Here is a 22,695-nt window from a genome sequence, read left to right as displayed (position 1 = left end):
AGCACCCGCTGGCTGCTCTTGGATTTGCTGTAGATCGTTAAAAATCCCGCTTTGGGGGGAAAATTAATATTTTTTTTTTTTACCCCATCGCCTGGTTGGTTTAAATAGATTATTTTTTTTGGGGGGGGGGTCGTTTCCCTTCGTTTCGTCTCTTCTTGAGTTTTTATCATTTACCAAAGAAGAGTTTACAAATAAATTCAAGTACTGCTAGACCCCAGCCCCTCTTTCCCTGTCCCACGGGGGGGGGGCAGAAGTGGGACACCCCCCCCCCCCCCCATCCCGCCCCACTGGGGACACGGCTGCTGCGTGGGGGAGATTTGGAGCTTTCCAGAAAGTCCCTATAGAATGGGGGGGTTGTTGGAAAAATCCCTGGGGAGCAGAGCGCAGGCAGGCTGGGGACACCGCTGTCCCCAACTTGGTGACCTTCAGGACAACGCACCTCCCAGTACCTCCCAGTTACCCCTCCCAGTACCTCCCAGTTACCCCCTCCCAGACCCTGCCAAAGCCTCAGGGACATCCCAAGTGTTGTCCGCCCCCCCACCTCACCTCCAGTTTAGGAAACCAGTCCCAGTGTGGCGATGCTGGTGCAATCCCAGTGCCACCATTCCCACCAGTGCAGGGGGCACCCTGGTGTGTCCCCCCCCAGTGGCTTGGCACTGGGGTGGGTGCTGGGGACATGCAGGAGCCCACGGGTGTCAGCGGCGTCAGTGGGAGCAGGGTGCAAGCGTGGGTGGGTGGGTGGGGGCCGTGGCGGTGGGGCGAGTGCGGTGCTGGGGAGGAGCGGCGGCGGGGCAGCCCCTGTACTGCCCAGTATGGCCCAGTGCAACCCTATACAGCCCAGTATGGTGCAGTACAGTCCTGTATGGCCCAGTACAGCTCTGTATAGCACAGTATGGCCCAGTACAGCCCAGTATGCTGCAGTGCAGTCCTATACGTCCAAGTACAGCCCCATACAGCCCAGTATGGCCCAGCACAGCCCTGTATGGCTCCATATAGCCCAGTACAGCTCTGTACAGCCCAGTATGGTGCAGTGCAGGCCTATACGTCCAAGTACGGCCCCATACAGCCCAGTATGGCCCAGCACAGCCCTGTATGGCTCCATATAGACCAGTACAGCTCTGTACAGCCCAGTACGGTGCAGTGCAGACCTATACGTCCAAGTACAGCCCCATACAGCCTAGTATGGCCCAGTACAGCCCTGTACAGCTCCATATGGCCCAGTACGGCCCTGTGTAGCCCCGTATGGTGCAGTACAGCCCTGTATGGCTCATTGTAGCCCAGTGTGGCCCAATACTGCCCTGTACAGACCTGCATGGCCCCATATGGTGCTGTACAGTCCTATATGGCTAAGCACAGCCCAGTACAGCTGTGTACAGCCCTGTATGGCTCAGTACAGCCCAGTATGGCACAGTGCAGTCCTATATGGCCAAGTACAGCCCCATACAGACCAGTATGGCCCAACACAGTCCTGCACAGCTCCATATGGCCAAGTACAGCCTAGTAGAGCCCAGTACAGCCCTGTACAGACCTGTATGGCCCCGTATGGTGCTGTACAGCCCTATACAGCTACGCACAGCCCAGTACAGCGCTGTACAGCCTAATACGGTCTAGTACAGTCCTCTGTGTCCCAGTACAGCCTGGTACAAGATGGCCCAGTTAGCCCAGTGCGGCCCCCCGCGTCCCAGTGGAGCTCTCCATATCCCAGTACAGCGCAGGACCGGGTGGGCGGCGCGGCTGCAGCGAGGCCTCCCGGCCGCCAGGGGGCAGCTGTCGGCGCGGGGCGGCGCATGCGCGGGGCGGGGCGCGAGGCCGGCGCCCGCGGTGTGAGGTGCCCGTTCGCCAGCCCGCTCGCCGCCGCCGCCATGGCTCTCCTGCACACCCGCCGGCTCCTCGCCGCCCCGCGCCTCGCTGCCGCCGCCGCCCGCGCCAGGTGAGAGCTGAGGGGCGGCTCAGCCCCCGCGGCCGCCCTCCGGTGCCGGCGGAGGGGCTTTCCCTCCGCCGAGCTCCGCGCCGCCGCTGGGCCCGGTGCCGGGCGACCCTGTGGGGCGGGGGGGCTGCGGGGAGCGGGCCCTCCGTGGGGAGGAGGAGGCGCGTCCCTCCGTGGGGAGGAAGCGTGTCCCTCCGTGGAGTCTGTAGGCGCCGCCGGTGACGTCGCGGTGGGGCAGAGGGTTGCCGGGGGGACGGCGCGCGGATTGGCTGGGGAACGCGGTGAGTCGGGGGGCGCGCGGCGCCTCTTCGCGCTCTGATTGGCTGCGGCCGGGCCCGGCGCCCCTAACCTGCCCTTGAGGAACCGCCGTGGAGGGCGCGTGGGCACGCGGCGGGATGGCGCGCGCACGTGCACCGGGGTCGGGGTGTTGCTGGCACCCTGTGCACCGAGCAACGGGCCTGGGGTGCTGCTGGCGGTGTGCACCGAGCAACGGGCCCGGGGGCACCCTGTGCGCCGAGCAACGGGCCTGGGGTGCTGCTGGCGGTGTGCACCGAGCAACGGGGCCAGGGGCACCCTGTGCACCGTGCAACGGGCCTGGGGTGCTGCTGGCGGTGTGCACCGAGCAACGGGCCAGGGGGCACCCTGTGCACCGAGAAACGGGGCCAGGGGGCACCCTGTGCACCGAGAAACGGGGCCAGGGGCACCCTGTGCACCGAGAAATGGGCCTGGGGTGCTGCTGGCAGTGTGCGCCGTGCAGCGGGGCCGAGGGCACCCTGTGCACCGAGAAACGGGGCCAGGGGCACCCTGTGCACCGAGAAACGGGCCTGGGGTGCTGCTGGCGGTGTGCACCGTGCAGCGGGGCCGAGGGCACCCTGTGCACCGAGAAACGGGGCCGAGGGCACCCTGTGCACCGAGAAACGGGCCTGGGGTGCTGCTGGCGGTGTGCACCGAGCAACGGGGCCGGGGGCACCCTGTGCACCGAGCAACGGGCCTGGGGTGCTGCTGGCGGTGTGCACCGAGCAACGGGGCCGGGGGCACCCTGTGCACCGAGCAACGGGCCTGGGGTGCTGCTGGCAGTGTGCGCCGTGCAGCGGGGCCGAGGGCACCCTGTGCACTGAGAAACGGGGCCGGGGGCACCCTGTGCACCGAGAAATGGGCCTGGGGTGCTGCTGGCGGTGTGCACCGAGCAACGGGGCCGGGGGCACCCTGTGCACCGAGAAATGGGCCTGGGGTGCTGCTGGTGGTGTGCGCTGTGCAAGAGGGCAGGGGGGACCCCACGCGCTGTGAAATGGGGCTGGGGTGCTGCTGCCTGGCACGCACCGTGTAGTGGGACCAGAGGGACCCCGTGCATCACGAAATGGGCCTGGGAGTCATGCAGCGTGTGGCGGGTCTACAGGGACCCCATCCACCGTGAAATGGTGCTGGCAGCGTGCTGTGCTGCCTGCGCTAGAGCCGTGTGAAACCTGGCGTGAGCGGGATGGGAGCAAGGGAGGACCAGCGAGGACCAGTTCTGCGCTGGCAGCTCTGCAGTCCGCTGTCTCTGAGGCCGGCAGAGGGATGGATAGAAAGATCCAGGGTGCAGCTGGTGCCCTCTGAAGACCCCGGAACAGCTCCACGCAGTACAGCTGACCTGAGAGCCACGGGGCGCTGGTTGGGAGCGCCACTGTGTCCAGGTGGCCAAGAAGCAGAGTGTGCAGAGGGATGTGGGCAAGGCCTTGCTGCTCTCCCGAGCCCTTTGACTCCTGGCCCATGCTGGCTCGGGAAGCTTTAAGGAACAGTTCCCAGCCCTTGTTAGAGCAGGAAAGCAGTGGGATTGTTTTGTTTCCCCATTCCAGCAGATAAAGAAGGCCGTTAGACTTGATGATCTGTTGGACTTGGTGATCTTGCAGGTCTTTTCCAACCTTAGTGATTCTGTGATTGTTAGATATTGATTACCGCTGTTCTGTCCAGCATGGCCCCTCGCTGCCTTGTGAGACGAATGCTCCCAGCCCCTGCTTCTTCCGAGGCAGCCTGCGGGCTCTTCTCAGCAGGTACGGAGGAGCAGGTATCTAGAACTTGTGTTTTCTTGGTCTGCAGTGGGCCTGTGAAAGGTATGCCAGCCCACTGGCACCAGCTTTGTTTTTCTCAAGCTTGTTATACAGCAAACTCTAAATCACCAAATCCATGTCACCGAAAAAGAGACTGAGCAGATCATCCCTTTTGTAAGTAAAGAGCCTTTGTGCACAGCCCCCAGTTGTTCCCGAAGAGTGGCTCGTTATCCCTCGACAGGGGATGCCAATCAGTGATTAGCAGTTTCTGTTTCCTTATCTTCAGCAACTTGGAGCTGCTGCAGTTGCTCTGCGCTGGGAATGGTCTTTCTGAAATCAGGACAGAGGTGAAGAGATACAAAATGGTTAAAATGGCTCCCTTGACGCACAAATGCTAATTAAGGTGATAACTCTGTCTGCTACTCTGATGTATCACCAGACAGCTATTTTAAATGCTTTTCTTGGTGGGAAGCTTACCGCAGCTGACTGGGGCAATGAATTTTTAGGCTTGAAAGGACCGTAGTAGCCGAGCAGCCTGTTGGCATTGTTCATGTGTAAATATTTGCTTTAGCCGTGGTACCTAGCCAGCGTCGCCTTTGGCCCCTCCATTCTGCTCGGGCTTGCAGAACTGCTGTATGGCCTTTGGCAGAGGTTTTGAAATCCAGTATCTTACGTGGCTGTAACTCAGGAAACGTGGCTTGGCCTCTTCACAATGGAAACCTTTGCTGGACTTGTGAACGCTTGCTTACCTACAGGAAAACTTGCTTTCTGGGCTTGGCGTGAGTCCATGAGCACGCTCTTAGGTCTCTGCAGCTGGGGCCATGAGTTCCACATACATTTTTAAAGGGTGTTGCTGGTTTACGCAGTTCCTGTTGCAGTTCCCTACACTCTCCCTCTGCCCCATCTGTCGCACTGCGCTTGCGTTCAACAGGCTCCAAAGACGAGCCTGGCTGAAGAGTATGGAGACTGCTTGGATACCAGCTCTGCTCAGCATCTAAACTCTGACTCGGCCGCCTGTGTTCAAGTCCCGTAGCTGGAGAATGTGCTTTCTTCGGCTTACATCGGGTATCCCTTGAGTAGTTCGATCCCAGCTGAAACTTGCCTTCATTTAGTTTTCCGCGCTGAAATACCTCCAGCCTGGCAGAGAGGATGTGCAGTTTATAACTTTGACCTTTATTCAAGACCGATGCTCTTTTAATTGCTCAAAATAAAATATAACGCAGTGCAGAGACAACAACGTTATGGTAACGTAGGGGTAGTGCTGTTAGGACTTGTGGCCTCGGATCCCTAGTAGATCTCTTCTCCCAAACCCCCGTCTAGAAAGCTTCACCTTTGTGATCGCTAGGGTATCCTGATGTGTTTGGACAACTCAGCGTGGACTTTTTTCTCCTGTCTCCCTGCAAGCTCACCCTCCTGGAAACAGCAGAGGAGTCGTTCTTCAGCCTTCACCCCAAAACCTTTAGGCTGAGAACGAGAAAATCAGTCCTAAACCTACCCTTCGCTGCCTTAAGCCGATAGAAAGACCTGCTCAGAACGAAAGTACTTAACTCTCAGGAGTGCTGCAGCTTAGGTAGATGCCCGCAGGATCAGCATTAATTGCAGCAGGAGTGTATTAGAGCCCAGTGACCTGCTTAAGTGTTTGTACGATCGGGACCTGAATACCCCAAACCCTGTAAGCCGCTTGGTGAAAAGCCCAGCAGAAAGAAGGTGCCAGCACCATCTCAGAAGCAGCAGCTCTTTCAAATAGATGGCAGGCTTCCTGTAGCCCTCGATACCAAAATAATCGTAGACCGGGTAAACTGTAGAGGGACACACTCCTGTGCAGAGTGTGTTTCTTTCTTCCCCCAAGCCCTCCCTTGCCAGGAAGGCAGGCAGGAGAGGTTTTCCAAAGCAGCACTGCAATGCTGCCTGAACCTGCGGCAGAGTTTTGCCTCGACAGTCCCCTCGGCGTGTCCTGCTCGGGTCGGCTCCCCCGGCTGCTCCCTCCCCACTGGCTGCAGCCCGTGTCCCTCTCTGCAGGGTGTGTGTTGCTAGCACGACTGACTCATCCTGCTTTCTAAGTTGATCCTGTACTTAGCCAGAGAGGTAATTAACGCTTGTTAGTGGTCTAGAAAATGCTAAGCGCATCTTCCATTTTTAAACTACCTGAGGTGGCTCTGCCTCTTACGTGTTTGCTGCCCTTTTTTCCACGGAGCCTGTCAGGAGGAGAAATGGAGGCTTTTTATTTGGAAATACTGTACTGATGGGAAGAGCAGTTAAGTCTGAAGAGGGCAAATGGTATTTGGAGCTGCGATGAGATGTAGTCTACGTACACATGCTAGTGCAAAGTATGTTTATGTAGTGACTAAACTGGGTCTAAATGGACCCAAAACAGGGACAGAGTGGAGGGGGAAGATGATTTTGTGTGAGTTCTCCTGATCACAGCGTTAGAGCTTCCTTAACCCGCCTGGTCCTGCTGTCTTCCGATGTGCTGTATCTGTCACCACACCCGAGCACTCAACAGGAGGTCTGGCTGGCCTGGGGGTGGCTCCAGGCTGCCTGCATTGCCTGGGGCAGGATCCAGGTCGGGACAGCATTCCTGTGTTGGGAAGGCTTGTTATCTTCACATGAGGTGGCCTTCCCCAGGCTGCAAAGCTTTGTAAAGCTGATATGTGGCAGCATTAGTGATGGGAGCTGTCTTGCTGTGTGTTTCACCTTTAGCAATCAAGACTGAATCCTGCCCCAGAGGAGGTAAACCCAATCTACCTTGTGCTGCATGCTTTGTCCCCCGTTTGTGCTGCATGCTTTGTCCCCCATGGAATCTGGGTAAGCACCAATGTGATGCTGTGAGTCAGGATGCGCAGAGCTGCATGGAGTCGTCATCTTTAGTAATCCTGCCTTCCGGAGGGGGCTGTTACAGCTGTAGCCCTCTGCCAGGCAGGTTAAAAACCACCACACCGCTTCTCTTGCACTATCTACAAGCCTGCAAACCCTGGACGTGGGACTGGGCAGAGGCTGTGGCCGAAGAGAGAATAATAACGGGTTTCTTTTTATAGCATGGTCTGGTCTGCCCTTGACATTCAGAGAGCCTCTCTGTCTTCAGGATGTCCTGCCAAGAGGGCAGAGGCAGGTGGTTTGTAGAGCGGCTGCTGGGGAATGGGGGGCAAAGCTCCTCCTGACGCAGGGAGGTTTCGTGCTTGACGGCAAGGGAAGGGGCCTTCACATCAGAGCTTGTCACTTGTCACACTGGGAAGAAAGTGTCCTCTGCGATTTCCAGGAAAATACCATTTGGCTACAACATCCCTCTTGAAGTGAGGCAGAGTTTGCAGGGCAGGGAAGGGAAATATCTTCATTAGGTCAGCCAGTGTTGCGGGAAAAGCAGATTAGTTTTCATGCACAAGAGCCCTTCCAGGAGTTTGGCAGAGGCTCCGTGTTCGTGCTTCGTGCAATTGCCTGGGTCTGGCCAAGGTTCCCTGGAGGGGATTAACCTACATGATCCTGCCTGTAGGCTGTGAAAAGCGTAAGAGTTTAAGGCTTGTTTTTTGGTGTTAGCACATAAGGAAAGCAGGGCCATTTCTATGCATTAATGACTTGGAGCGGGTCAGTTATCTTCAGCCACGGTGAACTGAAGCTCTTGGCCCATTCTGCAACATAAAAAGCAGTGCCAGATCATGGAGCATAAAGGAGTTGGGGTTTTTTTCCCCCTGGATAATTCTCTTAGTGCTGCTTGTATCTTTTCCAGTGCCTTAAAGACAAGATTTCCCTTGAGGTTTTCTCTCTAGCTGTGTTGATGCACGTCCCTGCCCAGTTCCCAAGCCTAATTCTTAGCTTCTTTTTTTCCCCATCAGCTCATGGTGGTCCCATGTGGAGATGGGTCCCCCCGACCCCATCCTGGGGGTGACAGAAGCTTTCAAGCGCGACACCAACTCCAAGAAGATGAACCTGGGTGTGGGGGCGTACCGGGATGACAACGGGAAGCCGTACGTCCTGAACTGTGTTCGCAAGGTGAGCTTTTGAGACACAACAGAGCCGGTTGTTAAGTAGTAGGGGATAAAACAGGGAATACATGTCCTGTTCCCATCTGGGTAAACTAATTTGTTGCTGACTTCCACGAGCCCTCCAACCCAGCTGTCCTCTGAACTTCAAGGTGTTTCTTCAATAGGCTGATGTTCCCTGGGCCAGCCAACATGGAAGGAAAGAGCTGACATTGTCCCCTTAATGGATTAGTCTTAGAAATTCTGCTGAGCCATTGTTACCAGTTTCTCCATAAGCCAGTCTAAAACTCCAGCCGAGGGAGCTGGATGTGGACATTACCCTTGAGGGGATTACAGAGCCTTTCAGGGCTTTAAGTGTAGAAACAGGCCCTTAAATAGCTGGCAGCTGACACCCATATCAACTGGCTGGTCTCCTTGCTGTAGGGAGGATGCGTTCTCCATGTTTCTCATCGGTGTGGGGTTTAAAGCCATCCCTTGCCCTTGCTGTCCCCGTATCAGCGCATATTGCAGCTGGGTCACAACCGGGAAGCCTGGCTGGCGTCGCAGGAACAGTGTCCTGGTGGTATGCGAATGCTGCCAGGGTCTGTTCCGCCGCTCTGGGAGCACGGATAGGGTTCCCAGAGCGCTTCAGATGTCTCCGTCACTGCATTTGTCCTGAGCATGGCTCCTTGTCTGCTGTTCTTGCTGCCACTCTCTGATCCTGTGTTAGGTAAGGACTTGGACTGGTTTCTGACGCAGGATCTGCTTGAAAGAAGTAGAGATTAGCAAAGCTGGGGGGAGCCGTGTTTAAGGGTTGGGTGAGGTAGCTTTCAGACAGGCTGCTTTCAAAACTGGCTGGGGTTTCTGGATTTTTTTTTTTTTTCTGAACCTGCTCCATCTAGTTCAACAACACTCCCAGCATGATGAGGCCCTGCAAAGGGCTTGCTACCCTACCCGGTTTTGGGATGTCTCCCTATGTAGAGACAATCTCTACCCTTCGGTAACAGTCAAGTCTCGCCTTCCTGCAGGACAATTTCTGCTTGGGCAAAGAAATGTGTGTCCTTGTGCAGCAGCGTTGACTTGTAACGGGCTGGAAGTGGTGCTCTCCTCTGGCACCGGCTTTTCTGCCTCTGCTATACCGACGCTGGCACCCACTGAGGGCTCTGGTGGCCACTGGGCACCTTGCCCCGTGGTAAAAGCAGAGTGTCACCTGAAATGTTTAATGCTGCCCTGGCTTTGAATGAGCCCTGATCTCTGAAGGGAAACTCCTGTAAACCAGCCTTTGCCCCTCTTGAGCAAGCGAATGCGAGGAGAAATGACCTTGAGCTGTCCACCATCCTCTCCACGTGATGCCTTCCTTGCTGAATGTGTGTCCTCCTTCCCAGGCGGAGGCCATGATAGCATCCAAGAAGATGGACAAGGAGTACTTGCCCATTGGGGGACTAGCGGATTTCACCCGGGCGTCCGCAGAACTGGCTCTGGGTGAAAACAGTGAAGCTTTCAAGAGCGGCCGGGTAAGGAGTGGGCTGGGAAAGCAGGGGGTGGGCAGTGCCGTCTGACACACGGTTGGTATGTGGGCGCGCAGCAAAAGTGGAAGGACTGGTGGGGTGCTTATGCCTCTGAGTTGCAAGCTGGCCAGGCCCAGGGATAACTGCTTCCTCTGAAGGCTGGGATGAAACAGCCCTTCCTGAGGAGGGGAAATAACCTTGCCAGGGGTCCCAACTCCCTGCCCTGCAACTGGAGTTGCTGACCCATGCAGTCCCCTCCAGCCCCATGTCCCTGTTTGGGTCTGCTAATGCTGACATAGTGACAGGGCTGTTCCCTCTATCATACCGCGGCTGCCTAGACTCATGTATTTGTTTCTTCCCTTGCAGTATGTCACGGTGCAGGGTATTTCTGGGACTGGATCTCTGCGAATTGGAGCCAACTTTTTGGTGAGTCCCTGGTTGATGGGGGAAGGAAAGGTCATCTTTTGACCGGAGCTGAATCTTTGAGGTTTTCTAACTGCTGGAATCTGTTCAAGCTGTTTGAACACTCTTGTCTTTCTCTTGATCAGCAACGGTTCTTCAAGTCTAGCCGTGATGTGTATCTACCCAAACCGTCCTGGGGCAATCACACACCTATTTTCCGTGATGCTGGCATGCAACTTCAGGCTTACCGCTACTATGACCCCAAGACGTGCAGCCTTGACTTCTCTGGAGCCATGGATGACATTTCCGTGAGTTGCCTTTCATGCCTGGAAGCAGGGAGGTGATGTGGGGAGATGGGTGATCATCTTGCTTTAGCCTAAATACGATGCCTGAAGGCACCAAATCAAGGCTTAGAAGCCTTGCAGGGTTTGTCTAAGCTGTCTAGGGCAAGAGTCTCATCTCAGCTGCTGAGGAAAGTGCTCGGATGTCATTAATAATTCATTCTCTGTAACATCTTCCGTAGAAAATTCCAGAGAAGAGCATCATCCTCTTGCATGCTTGTGCTCACAACCCCACCGGGGTGGATCCCCGGCAGGAGCAATGGAAGGAGTTGGCGGCTATGGTGAAGGTGAGTAGTCGAGTGTCCCAGGGGTACTGTGCTGTTCTGGGAAAACCACCACATCTCTGGGCTTTCACGGGTGGCATCTGGTCTTCACTGCGCAAAAGGTTACTCCCTTCCCTGAAGCCAGGGTGGGTGTCATGTTCCTGTACTGAAGACCGGAGCCAGACAAGTGCACCCCTAAAGCTTCTTAGCTTACCATCAGACTTTCTGCTGGCACCTTCTCAAGAAGCTGGGGTTGGGAGACCTGAAAGGAGAGCAGCAGGGTTGAAAGAGTGAGCTGTAATAGCTGGAGAGGGTCTCCCAGTGCTGGTGTATTAAAAATGCTGGAAGATCTTTCACGTGCCTGGTGTCCCTTCATAAGCTTCAGGTGGAAACAGACAGGGGCACGTTCTTCCTTCATCCTTCTCCTCCTCCGAGCTGCTCCCCCAAGCTGTAGCCAGTGAAATTTGGCTTGTGGATGCCTGGCCTTAGCAGTGTCCTGAGAATTGGTAGATACCAAAGTGGCCTCTGGGGCCTACGGATGGCTGCGGTCTCCTGACCAAGGGGCAGTACGGCTGGGTTATGTGCCTGGAGGCATTGGAAGGGCTGGCACCTGCCCAGAGGGTTCCCAGGTGGTTTTCCTGGAAACTGGTAATACAGGAGATGCTGAAATGGAATAATTTATTGCTGCTGAATCCACTTCTGCCTCCTGGGCCAGACTGCACATCCTGTAAATGCACTGAGAGGGGCTTTACCTGCTGTTTTGATGTGTGGTGGGTAGCTGTGGTTTTTGGGCTGCCTTCCCTGTGGCAAACAAAGGGGAATGGCTCCACTTCTAGAGAACAGTTGCAGCTGAGCAGCCCGCTGCCTGCATGGCTCTTTTCAGCCTGCTGCCTGGAGGGGTTTTCAGCTCCTGTGACACTCTCTCCCCTCTTCGCTGGCAGAAACGGAACCTCCTCGTGTACTTTGACATGGCCTACCAGGGCTTTGCCAGCGGGGACATCAACCGGGATGCCTGGGCTGTGCGGTATTTCATTGAGCAGGGCATCAACGTCGTCTTGTCACAGTCCTACGCCAAGAACATGGGGCTGTACGGTGAGTAAGGGTGGGTAGTGTGGAGACGGTTTCATCCCGGCTGCTGGCGGGACCCCGCTGCCTTCAGGGTTTAGCAGCCGGTGTCTTTCTGCCGCCTGTATTCATCCTGCAGTACTGATCGGGGCGCAGGAGATAACCCGCTGGGAGCTGGTGGAGACCCTTCTGCAGAACAGGGCTCCGCTAAGGCTACATGGCATTTGGATAAGTCCTGCCCCAGCCCTGGGTATTCTGACCGCCCCTCTTTCAGGAGAGCGTGCGGGTGCCTTCACGGTGATCTGCAGTGACGCAGAGGAAGCCAAGAGGGTCGAGTCACAGCTGAAGATCCTCATCCGCCCCATGTACTCCAACCCACCCCTGAACGGAGCTCGCATCGCCTCTATCATCCTGAACACCCCTGACCTTCGGAAGGAGTGGTAAGAGGGAGCTCCGAATACTCATGACAGCAAGATGTGAGGTCTCTCTGTGGCAGCCCTGTGCTGTGTTTGCCGCCTGCTGCTGTCATGGGCAGCTCATAGCTTCAGGGGTACAGTCAGAACCATGTGCCACCCCTTTCCTCTGGAGAAATCCCTGCTCGTGTCCTGGCATCGGCTGGTGTCGGTTCAGCCTGACACAAACAGGTTTCCCTGGTGTTACCAAGGTAGAAAACACTGTAAATGAGGAGATAAAGCTCCCCTAGGATTGAGGGTGGCAGGAGCTGCCTGTCCAAAGAGTGGGAAAGCCTGACTGAGGTGGTGTAGCCGCGTAGTATGTCTCACACAGGGGACGTGGAAGCGTAAGCCCCCTGGGAATAAGGCCCAGGAATGTAACCCTCATGCCCTAAGCCTGCTTCCTGGCATCAGCCTATGCTGCTCTCCCAGCCCCTTGGTGTGGAGTCCCTGCTGGCAGCTGGCCTGGCGGAACAAAGGCTGGCAGCGTGCTGTGGCCTCGCTGGGAGCTATGTTTCTTCGGCAGGCTGATGCTTGTGCCTGATCCAGGGCCCAGCAGAGATGTCTCCTAGCTGTGCTGCCTTGGAGCAGGGATGTCTGCCTGCGCTGGGAGGTACCCCCACACTCTTCGTTTATCTGCTGATACTATTCTATCTGGGTTTGGGCAGTGCTGCCATGAGGCCTCCTAATCACCCGTGGCTTTCAGAGGCGAGAGATGCCGATACACTGGTAGTAGCATCCAACGGCTATGGAATAAATAAATAGCAGTTACCTTCAGGTACCAGGAGAAAGAAGCAGCTCCCCAGCTGGAGTTACAGGTTCATGCTCTCTGGCCTTTGCTCATCTGCATCCCCCGTGTTTGTGGGGTATGAGGCCCTTCCAGGTGGAGAGGGTTGATTCCCGGTAGTTGAGGCAGGGAGCAGCGTTTGTACATGCCAGCCCTGCTCTGAGTGGTTCCTGGGTTGGCTTCTCAGGCTCGTGGAGGTGAAGGGCATGGCCGACCGGATCATCAGCATGCGGACTCAACTGGTGTCCAACCTCAAGAAAGAGGGATCCTCCCACAACTGGCAGCACATCACTGACCAGATCGGCATGTTCTGCTTCACGGGGCTGAAGCCTGAGCAGGTAAAGGCAGTTCCTGTGGTCTCAAGGTGTCATTTGCGGTCCTTGTCAGTAAGACCTTGGCTGCAGGTGCCAAAATGAGCCCTCGTGGGCAGTTCTTCTCCAGGAGGAGCATCCTCCAAGCCTGCAGCACCAGAGCACCGTAGGGATCCGTGTCTTGCTCTGCTCCCTGCTGTGCTTGTGGAGGTTGGAAGCAGACGTAGCCTGCTTACCTGTCAAAGGAAGCAGTCGCTTGGTGCTGCTCTGAGGTGGCCTTAAGGGTCAGCTCAAGTGAGGTGACTCTCCTGGCTGAACATCTGCAGCGTTTGTGTGTTGCCCGAGAGCCGAGCAGCATCTCTCTTGGTTTACAGGGTGCACTGCTGGCTCTGCAGGTAGTACGATGCCATGTCTGCTGGCTCCCGGTTTGCTTTCAGTTCTGGCAAGCTGGGTAAATTTGCACTCTGCTGAGAGAGTAGAGGTTGGCCTGCGGTTTGAACTCTGCTCTTTCACCCCAGGTGGAGCGGCTGATCAAGGAGTTCTCCATCTATATGACAAAGGACGGACGAATCTCTGTGGCGGGAGTTACATCGGGCAATGTAGGTTACCTGGCTCATGCCATCCATCAAGTCACAAAGTAAAGACAAAGGTGTGCCCTGGAGCTGGTGGCCTTCCCTTCCCCACCGGTCGAAGATGGGGAGGGAAAGGAAACAAGCAGAATACTTCCAACCACAGCACTTGATGCCGCTGCTGAATGTATCTCGTAGATGAGTTGTTGTAGAAGCCTAGTCAAAACCACCCTGTGCTGTGGAGCAGGGACATCATTGCTGGCTCCCGCTCGTCACAGCCATTCTCCCCTGCTGTCCATCCTTTGTCCGTCAGCCCCAGCACCCATCTGCACTGGAGGAAGCAAACGCTTAGCACTGCCATCCTACCGGCGTCTGCACCAAAGGCTTCCCCCCACTCGTTTCTCCATGAGAAGGCTTTGTGAGGCTGTTGGCCGCTGGCCCGAGCGGCAGCGGGCGGGGAACGGGGTGGGCTGAGTGGGAGGGCTGCTCGGGTGCGCCTCTGCCATCTCCTCAACTGATCACTGCTGCCGGCAGGCTCCATCCTCCTCCATCATCCTTGCCGGGGGCTGGGCAGCACCAAAGCTGCCCTCCGACAACCGGCGCTGAGGACTTCTCGCTGCTAAAATCTGCTCCATAGGTGGCTGTGCTCTTTCCCTCTGGGAATCTCCTTTTAGGTGTAATTCACAGTGGGATAGGTGTGGGGGGCAGAGCCCTGTCCCTCCTCTAAACCTGCATGGTTCTCCTGACGTCACTCCTGTGCCCTGAAGCGAAACAATTTCTCACATCCCCCCTCTGCCCCCACAATAAGAACCTCCTGAGAGCTGCTCTATGTTGGTCTCTGCCTCTCCCCCTTCCTGTACGAGCCCCAGCGGCCCTCCCTGCAAAGAAAATCTTTGCGTTTGTCCCAAAACCGTGAGCCAAGAGGTGGGCCCTGCCATGCCCACCCTCACCTGGGAGTGCGGGGTGTCCCTGTCATCTGCCCAGCTAAATTTCTGGTGACACCAGAAAAGAGGAGGGAAGGAGCCTAAGGGAAGTCTGAGAGCTGACAGCTCAAAAAAAACACTCTGTCCTTTTAAACTGAGTGTCCCTCAGGCCCTGTGACTCACTGGACTCTGATTTTTAATCCAAATAAACTGGTGCATGGCTGTGTTGAGCTGAGGACTTCCTCCTGTCATCACACAGCTGGATCCTGTCCCTTCCACGCACCAAATATTCCCTGTTGGGGATGTGCCAGCACAGAGGTTCTTGTACGGCCAGTGAAACTAATCTCCTGAGAATCCCATGTAGAGAGACGGCAGGTCCCACTGGTGTGCCCCGAGAGCACCAGGGAGGGTTGTGGGCTGAGGCTGCCCCAGGTGGGACTCGGTGTGACGGAGCTGAAATTGAAGCCCACGGGGCCAAACGTAGGTGTTGCTGGGGGGAGTGTGAGCTCCCAAAGGCCGTCTTACTGGAGCACGACAGCATTTCTCCTTGCAGCTGGCAAAGCTGCCTCCCTAGGCAGACCTGGAGGGGTTACAGCTGAGTCTGCCTAAGCTTTCTCCATCCACTGGCACCTTTTCCCTTTGCAGCCATAGCAGGACATTTAGCAGAGCAGTCCTCGTTTCTCATTCGTGCCCAGAGCAGCCCTGTTCTGCTGGGAGCCGGGACAGGCCTGTCTCATGCACACTGTCACCGCACTTGCCGGCCAAGGAGGAGCTGCTTGCCCAGGCCGAGGAGGGCTGGAGCCTCCCGCTGCTCCCCGACAGACGGTTTGCACTTTAACGGCGACGATTGTTTACATGGCCCGATGCCCACGGCCGCCGCTTGCTCCCGTTTGTGCAATAAACCGCTTTCTGCGCTGCTGCTGCGGGTGCTGCCCCACGGCGCTGTGGGTTCTCCTGCTGTGGTTCCCCGGTTCTGCGTGGCTCTGGAGCTGCCTCCTCCCGCCTCTCCCTGTTGCAGCCAGCCCTTTGACCTTGCGTTAGGCCTTTCTGCTGCCCCTTCTCCGTTACAATAAAAGTCGAGCTGGAGCGCAGCCCTGCCTTCTCTCCCTCCTTGCCTGCGGGTCCCGGGGCGGCTGCCCGGAGGGGGAGCCCCTCGCCGCTGCTCCCCGGCCATGGGCACCGCTTCCCGGCCGAGCTGCGGGCGGGCAGGGGCGGTGGGGCGGGCCGGGGGCGGACTACAACCCCCGGCGTGCAGCGGGCAGGGCGGTGCCGGCGCTGCGCCGCCGCCGAGCCCGGCCGGGAGCGGGAGCGGGGCCGGAGCGGAGCGCAGCGGGCTCCCACCGCCCGGTGAGCGGGGCCGGGGCGCGGGGGTGGCCGGGGCGGGGGGGCACAGCGGTGCGCTGGGGCCGCGGCGCGTCCCCGAGGGCATCCCCTGCAAAGGCGGGGTGACCGTCAGCGGCTCCGGGCCTTGCTTCTCCCGCAGTGGGGCGCCGCCGGGGCCCACGCGGGTCCGTGGGTCTTGTCGAGTCACCCTCGGAGAAGCGACTGCTCTCAGGGTCTCTGGTTGTCAGCGGCATGGTGGCTTTGCCTGGGGGGAAAGGACAGCCGGGCGCCCTGCAGCATCCTCCTCCGCCCCTGGGAAAAGCATCGACCTCCGCCACGTCCCGGCGGGGGCTTCAGCCGAAGCAGACCCACGCGTGGCAACAGACCCACCGGCCTGGGGACCTGGGGCCTGTCCCCTCTGCGCTCCTACCCCCGGGGAGAGGGCTGCCTTCCTTCTTCCCCTGCGCAGACCTGCGGGGTTTTTCTCCTTCCCCAAAAACCCTTGAAGAGGATTCATGGCAGAAGCGTGGGGTTTGACTAGCCTAGAAGCAGAGGGTGGGCTGCTCAGGAAGGGTCCCCGGAGACGTCGTCTAGGGAAAAAAGAGCTTTCCCTTGAGAAGAGATTTCCCTTGGCTGTGTAGGTCCCCACGAAGCCCTGCCAGGTTGCGAGGGTTGATCTCCTTCAGCTCAGCAAGGCACTGGGGTGAGATCTGGGCTGTCCAGCCCCTGAGGGCTGCGGTGCTGGAAACACCAGGTCTTCAGGTCCGAAAGCTTCTGAGACGTCTTGTGCTGGTGGTCACCCCGGGGGTGCGCTGGAAGGGGACGGTCCTGCTTTTCCTGGTGACACGGTGTTTCTGCTGCGTGCGTGGGTCGTTCTGTTGAGCCCAGCCTTGACCTTTACCCAGGAGCACGTGCACAGCGGCTCTTGCAGAGCTTGCAGGAATTGAGGCTGGAAATCAGGAAGCGAGCCGTGACGCTGGGGCTCGTGCCCGCAGAAAGGCGAGTCCCGCCGTGAGGCTGCGGCTCCCCAGCCCCGTGGCCGGGGCTCAGTCCCCTGTCCGACAGCAGCGGCGTCCTCGCCCTCGATTCGGGGGACGAGAGGTAAGTTCTCCTGCCGTATCTCTGCTGGCGTGAGGACACCTGAGTGCTGTGAATCCCAAGCTGAGACCCAGGGAACTCATTTCCTCTGCACCGCCGTCTGATGCCCAGGTTGTCCCTTGTTAATGTACCTTAATTAACACTTACCCTGTCCTTCTTCATCCCCTTCTAGGAGCAGTGACATGCCTGACCCGCACGCTGCCGCAGTCCCAGCCTGCCTGTTCGCTGCCCTCCCTGCCTGATGGAGCCAGCGCTGGCAGAGGACCTTCCTCGAGGCGGACGGCTGAGCCCGGTGCAGGAGCGCTAGTGGGACGTGGACGGCTGCGTGTGCCACCCTAGGAGGAATGATGGCTCAGGGCACCGGGAGCATCAACAGCGACTACAAGGATTGGGAGTGGAGCGCCGATGCCGGGGAACGGGCCAGGCTCCTGCAGAGCCCCAGTGTGGAGACGGTGCCGAAGAGCGGAGAGAGCCAAGGGAACGGGCTGGGGGCCACGTCGGCTCTGGGAGCCGTCTTCATCGTGGTCAACGCTGCCCTCGGGGCTGGGCTGCTCAACTTCCCTGCCGCCTTCAGCATGGCCGGCGGCGTGGCCGCGGGCATTGCACTGCAGATGGTGAGAGGGTGGGGAAGGGACGGTCCCCTGTCCCAGCCTGGGAGGGGGCATGGGGGGGACGCGTGGAGCCCCAGAAGGGTCTCGGGGAGGACCTGGCTCCTGGGAGGAAGCCCTGTTGGGTGAGGTGCACCAGAGATGCTCAGGGGTGGCTGCCCAGAGTAGCTTTGGGGACCTCGTCACGCTGTTGCCTCAGTGTCCCCTCCCTGTCTCTCCCCCACCCCAGTGCATGTTGATCTTCATCATCGGAGGCTTGGTCATCCTGGCGTACTGCTCCCAGGCCAGCAACGAGCGGACCTACCAGGAGGTTGTGTGGGCCGTCTGCGGGAAGGTGCCTGGCGTGCTGTGCGAGGTGGCCATTGCCGTCTACACCTTTGGCACCTGCATCGCTTTCCTCATCATCATCGGAGACCAGGAGGACAAGAGTAAGTGTGTCCCACAGGGAAAAAAATAATCCCTTCATCTGGAAAGGGACAACATGACCGCCCCCGTTGTCCCCACAGTCATTGCTGCTCTGGTGACGGAGCCCGAGGAAGCTGGGAGCAGCCGCTGGTACACGGACCGCAAGTTCACCATCAGTATCACCGCCTTCCTCCTCATCCTGCCCCTCTCCATCCCCAAGGAGATCGGCTTCCAAAAATACGCCAGGTGGGTGGGGAGAGCCCTCTGGGGCTGGGAGCCGGGGTGGGCCAGCCAGCACCCACCTGAGCACGGTCCCAGGGGTTAGGGAGTGGAAACGCCGTGGTTCTAGCGCCGTATCTGCCCGCTCACCCCTGAGGGGTTGTACATCTCCTCCTCCGCCTTCCCGTGCCTCGGTTTCCCCATCTGGGAAGCAGAGGAGCTGCTGAGCACTGTGCGGCCACAGTGTCATAATCCAGGGCTTGCGTCCCTCCCTTCTGCTCGCTGGAGGAAGCGGGGAGAGCCGCTTTCAGCTGCGTTGTCCCCTGTCTTTGGAGTTGGCCATCCAGCAGACAGGAGAGCCAGTGAGGGTCCCCGGGCCGGCTGGTCTGCAGGCCAGCCCTGCTCCGTCAAGCATCTTCGCGTAACCTGGCTGCGGGAGCTGGAGCAGGGCTACCGCGGAGTGTCACTTCTTCACCGCTCGCCTCTTTCTCCTGCCCAAAACCCAGCTCAGCCCCTTGCTGGCAGGTCTGCCACTCGCAGCGGCACAGGACAGCCCCTGAGCGCAACGGGATTGCGTTGGCATCTGCTCTGGGGACAGTGCGTGACAGTGCTTGGCATATTCCCATGGGAAGGGAGAGCAGGGGTGGTCCTGATGGGAAGGATTGGGGTGACCTGGGCTGTGCGGGGAGGAAGATGAGGCTGGAGAGGCTGGGAGGAGACCCTCCGCAGAGCTGGGAGGCAGCAGGCTGACTGTCTCCTGTCCCCTCTTGCAGCTCCCTAAGCGTGATTGGCACCTGGTACGTCACGGCAGTCATTATCATCAAGTACATCTGGCCCGACAAGGAGCTGATGCCTGTGGAGATCCCCACCAGGTGAGTGCAAGAGACCTGATGCTGACGGTGGCCATCACAGCACCGCAGAGCCAGGCCGGGGTGTGGGAGCGAGGGCTGCAAAGGCTGGGGACAAATCCTTCACGAGTTCCATCCCTGGGCCCGGGGACGCTACATGTTGCTGCCAGAAGCTCCCAAGCAGCTGCATCTCTGCGTGGTTCAGAGGAGCAGGTGGTGAAGGAGAGGAAAAAGACCTCTTGGAGGTCCCCACGGCTCCATCGCAGGTTTTGAGGAGAGCTGATTGACTTTCAGCTCTGATACAGCCAGGCCCAGAGTTGCCCGTGCAGTGCTTGTGCTCACCCGGGAACAAGGACTGTGTCTATTTTGGGATGATTTTGGTTATTTCCTTGGCCAGCACAGCCCCTGTGGCTTGTCCCTTCTCTCGCGGTGCGGGAACGTTTCTGGTCCCAGTGAGGGCAGTGGGAATTTTAGGGCAGAGCAAAGTTTAGACCAGTTTTTGGCGCTGCCCAAGTAGATCCTCATTTTTTTACTGATAATTTTATTTTTGTAAGTCCTCAATTTTGGCTGGTTCTCTCTTGGTGAAAGGCCCTGGTCTTCAGGGATTGCCAGGTCCCAGGAAAACCTCGCGACGTGCAAAGGCATCGTCCTGGGTGGGAGAACATGGTAACTGCGGGTGGGGGGCAGGTCAGCAGAGGAGCGAGCCCATCGCTGAGCACCCCTGGGGCATGGGGTGGGGGGCGCGGGGGGTCCTGGTCTGACCAGTGGGTGTTTCTCTCCCGCCAGCCCCTCCACCTGGATGGCCGTCTTCAATGCCATGCCCACCATCTGCTTTGGGTTCCAGGTAAGGCCACGAGCCTGGCGCTCCCCTTCCCACCCTGCGGCCGCCTGGGTGGGGGACCAGCATGGTCCAGGGATGCTCTCCTGGGTGATCAGCTAAAACCCTCTCCGTGTGCTCACCGCACGGCTTTGCGAGGGGGCTGAAGCCGGTTTAACATTTCACTGCTCCGGGATGGAGACGGATCAATTTTATCCCAGCTGGGAAGGCCAGGGCAGCCCGTCCCCTGCTTTCTTCTCCAGCGACAAACCGGGGGGGATCACGATATCACCACAAACCTGGGGATATCATGCGTGAGATCCCGCGTGGCTCCCCATGACTCCGGCTCAGCCCATCGCGTGTCCCTGCTCTCTCTCCGTGTCCCCGGCAGTGCCATGTGAGCAGCGTGCCCGTCTTTAACAGCATGAAGCAGCCGGAGGTGAAGACCTGGGGGGCGGTGGTGACAGCGGCCATGGTGATCGCTCTCTTCGTCTACACGGGCACTGGTAAGCGAGGGGATGCCGTGTGAGTGTGGCACGGTCCTCGGAGGGGCTGGGAGCTTCTGGAGAGCAGGGACCCTCCGGTCAGCAGAGGGTCAGGGCGGGAAGGGAGGGGAGTCTGTCTAACCCCCCCTCTGACGTGACCTGTGCCATATCCATTTAAGTCTGGTCCCTCAAACACACATGCAAGAGGCTTGTCCCTGTCCCCCGCTAATTGCTCCCTTCCCGGCAGGTGTCTGTGGCTTCCTGACCTTTGGGGCTGGCGTGGAGCAGGACGTCTTGCTGTCCTACCCCTCCAACGACATCCCCGTTGCCCTCGCCCGGGCCTTCATCATCCTCTGCGTGCTGACGTCCTACCCCATCCTGCACTTCTGCGGCCGGTGAGCGCTGGGAGGAGGTAGGGGCTGGTGTGGGCAGGAGGGACAGCGCAGGGAAACCCCCCTGCCCTGGGTCTGTGCCCGCAGGGCTGTCTTGGAGGGTCTCTGGCTCCGCTACACCGGGGTGACGGTGGAGGAGGACGTGGTTCGGGAGCGGAGGAGGCGCCTGCTTCAGACCATCAGCTGGTTCCTCCTGACTCTCCTCCTGGCTCTCTTCATTCCTGACATCGGCAAAGTCATCTCTGTCATCGGGGGCTTGGCTGCCTGCTTCATCTTCGTCTTCCCAGGTACAGTGTCCCGGGATGCTCAGGGGGCAGTGGAGGTCTCTTAGCCTTGTGTCTCGAAGAGGGAGGGAGTGGGATGGAGACGCAGGAACCAGGAGGTCTTCAGAGAAGGACGGAAGTGTGGCCGAAGTCAGTCAGCAGCCCAACTATTTTGACTGGATTCTCTGCTCCGTAACAGGGAGTGCAGCTCCATGGCTTGTGGGGTGTCTGCTCAGTCCTCGTCTGGGTTTAGTTTGCCTCCTCTCCCTTTCAGGGCTCTGCCTGATTCAAGCCAAGCTCTCCGAGATCCAAGAAACCAGGGCAATCAGGTAACTGAAACGCGCTTCCCCTCTCCCCGCTTCCCCTGCGGATGTTGGCATGAAGGTCCCCTCTAAACTTGCTCTGTCGTCCTGTATCCACAGCTGGTGGGCCCAGGTCAGCTACGGGGTGTTCATGGTCACCCTTGGAGCCTTCATCTTTGGACAGACCACTGCCAACGCCATCTTCGTGGATCTCACAGCCTGACTCCTCCTCCAGGCTGGACCACGCTGCTGCTATGGGGATGCAGATTTCCCCTAGGACCAAAAGGAAGTAGGGAGAAAACACCTTGGCGTGTTGGGAAGATCCAAGAGGAGCGTTGTAATCTGGGGCTTGGCTGAAAGAGCCCTACGGTGGTTTGTATCTCATTGTCTTAACACACCAGGCAGTCAGCCTTGTCCTCTCAGCCCTGACTGCCTGGTGAAGCCAGAGCATCACTACAAGGGGACCTGTAGTCCAGGTCAAGCCCTTTCTGCCCCTCCGGGGTAGACATCACTACCTTAGACATCACTAAGGGGTCGCGGTTGGGGTTTGCGAAGGCATGCTGCTCTCACCCGCGTACCCCTGTGCCGGTGGAGCTCCTCTCCACAGCTTAAACCCCTTCTTCTCCCAACGTTGGAGGGAGACAGTGTGTCTTGCGTAAAGGGAACTAGTAATCATGTTTACCAGGCAGGGCGACATCCCCGTAGTCCTCTTCTGTGTCAGTGTTTGGTTTGGTTGGAACTCTGCTTTCCCGTGGCTCATCTTGCCGGTCTCCTGCCCTTAATCTTACATCTCCCTCCGCCTGGGCTGCGCCTTCTGTTACAAAGTGGGACCGTCGCCTTCAGCCTGATTGGCATTTTTTTGGAGGATCTTTGGAGGATCAGGACGAGCCCGGGGTGGGGACACACCGGTGCAGTGTTTCCCCTGCCAGGGGTTGCTCACTGGCTAGAGGAGGTGCTGTGGCTGCATCGAGCTACTGGAAACACTACGCTAGAGCAAAGCTCTGCTCCGAATTTCCAATCCTGTTCTTCCAGGAGGTGTCCAGGGAATGGGACTGGGCCAGGTGTAGGTTTTAAGGGATGCTTTGGGGATAAAGCAGTCAGTATTAATCCGTTTTATATTGTTCCCCTGGTTGTTTCCACTCTCTGTGGCTGGTGTTGCTCTGGGCTGTCCCTGCGTCACCTGTCTGGACGATAGTTTCACTTCTGCTTTCACTGGGTTGAGCAGTTCCCCCAGCTGCAAATTCAGCTGAACCTCAACAGCAAACTGCTCTTGTTCAGTCTTTGAGTTCCCTTGTTCCTCGTTTGGCTTCTAAAACCCTGGGCGAGGGAGGAGTTCATGTGTATCTATCGCTGCATTGGTGATGAGGGTCCAACCCAGCTTTGTGCACCACCTGGCTTTGCTCCTTC

At 58.1% G+C, this 22,695-nt stretch overlaps 2 protein-coding genes across 4 annotated transcripts; both read left to right on the top strand.

Annotated features, from left to right (window-relative positions):
• The first annotated feature begins 1,862 nt into the window (after nucleotides 1-1,862).
• On the top strand, nucleotides 1,863-15,619 carry GOT2 (glutamic-oxaloacetic transaminase 2). Of its 2 annotated transcripts, XM_059824726.1 has the most exons (10): nucleotides 1,863-1,930; nucleotides 7,782-7,938; nucleotides 9,293-9,421; nucleotides 9,782-9,841; nucleotides 9,964-10,125; nucleotides 10,341-10,445; nucleotides 11,363-11,513; nucleotides 11,761-11,926; nucleotides 12,913-13,063; nucleotides 13,555-15,619. In XM_059824726.1, exons 1-10 carry the CDS (start codon nucleotides 1,863-1,865, stop codon nucleotides 13,675-13,677), a joined length of 1,272 nt encoding a protein of 423 aa, XP_059680709.1. In that variant the 3' UTR covers nucleotides 13,678-15,619. The 2 variants fall into 2 exon arrangements, with proteins under 2 accessions (XP_059680709.1, XP_059680710.1); XM_059824727.1 differs by lacking the exon at nucleotides 9,293-9,421.
• A 1,508-nt stretch (nucleotides 15,620-17,127) lies between these two features.
• On the top strand, nucleotides 17,128-22,489 carry SLC38A7 (solute carrier family 38 member 7). 2 transcript variants are annotated; one of them, XM_059824745.1, is made up of 10 exons: nucleotides 17,128-17,563; nucleotides 17,787-17,985; nucleotides 18,064-18,208; nucleotides 18,955-19,053; nucleotides 19,816-19,873; nucleotides 20,238-20,352; nucleotides 20,579-20,726; nucleotides 20,811-21,010; nucleotides 21,261-21,315; nucleotides 21,409-21,537. In XM_059824745.1, the coding sequence occupies exons 1-10, from the start codon at nucleotides 17,294-17,296 to the stop codon at nucleotides 21,509-21,511; spliced, it is 1,392 nt and encodes a 463-aa protein (XP_059680728.1). In that variant the 5' UTR covers nucleotides 17,128-17,293; the 3' UTR covers nucleotides 21,512-21,537. The 2 variants fall into 2 exon arrangements, with proteins under 2 accessions (XP_059680728.1, XP_059680729.1); XM_059824746.1 differs by lacking the exons at nucleotides 20,579-20,726; nucleotides 20,811-21,010; nucleotides 21,261-21,315 and having other exon boundaries at nucleotides 21,409-22,489.
• The last annotated feature ends 206 nt before the right edge of the window (nucleotides 22,490-22,695 follow it).

Source organism: Gavia stellata, chromosome 15 (assembly GCF_030936135.1).
Source record: "Gavia stellata isolate bGavSte3 chromosome 15, bGavSte3.hap2, whole genome shotgun sequence".
NCBI classification, from domain to species: Eukaryota; Metazoa; Chordata; class Aves; order Gaviiformes; family Gaviidae; genus Gavia; species Gavia stellata.
The sequence above is the reverse complement of the archived record's forward strand: the minus strand, read 5'-3'. Positions and strand labels throughout refer to the sequence as shown.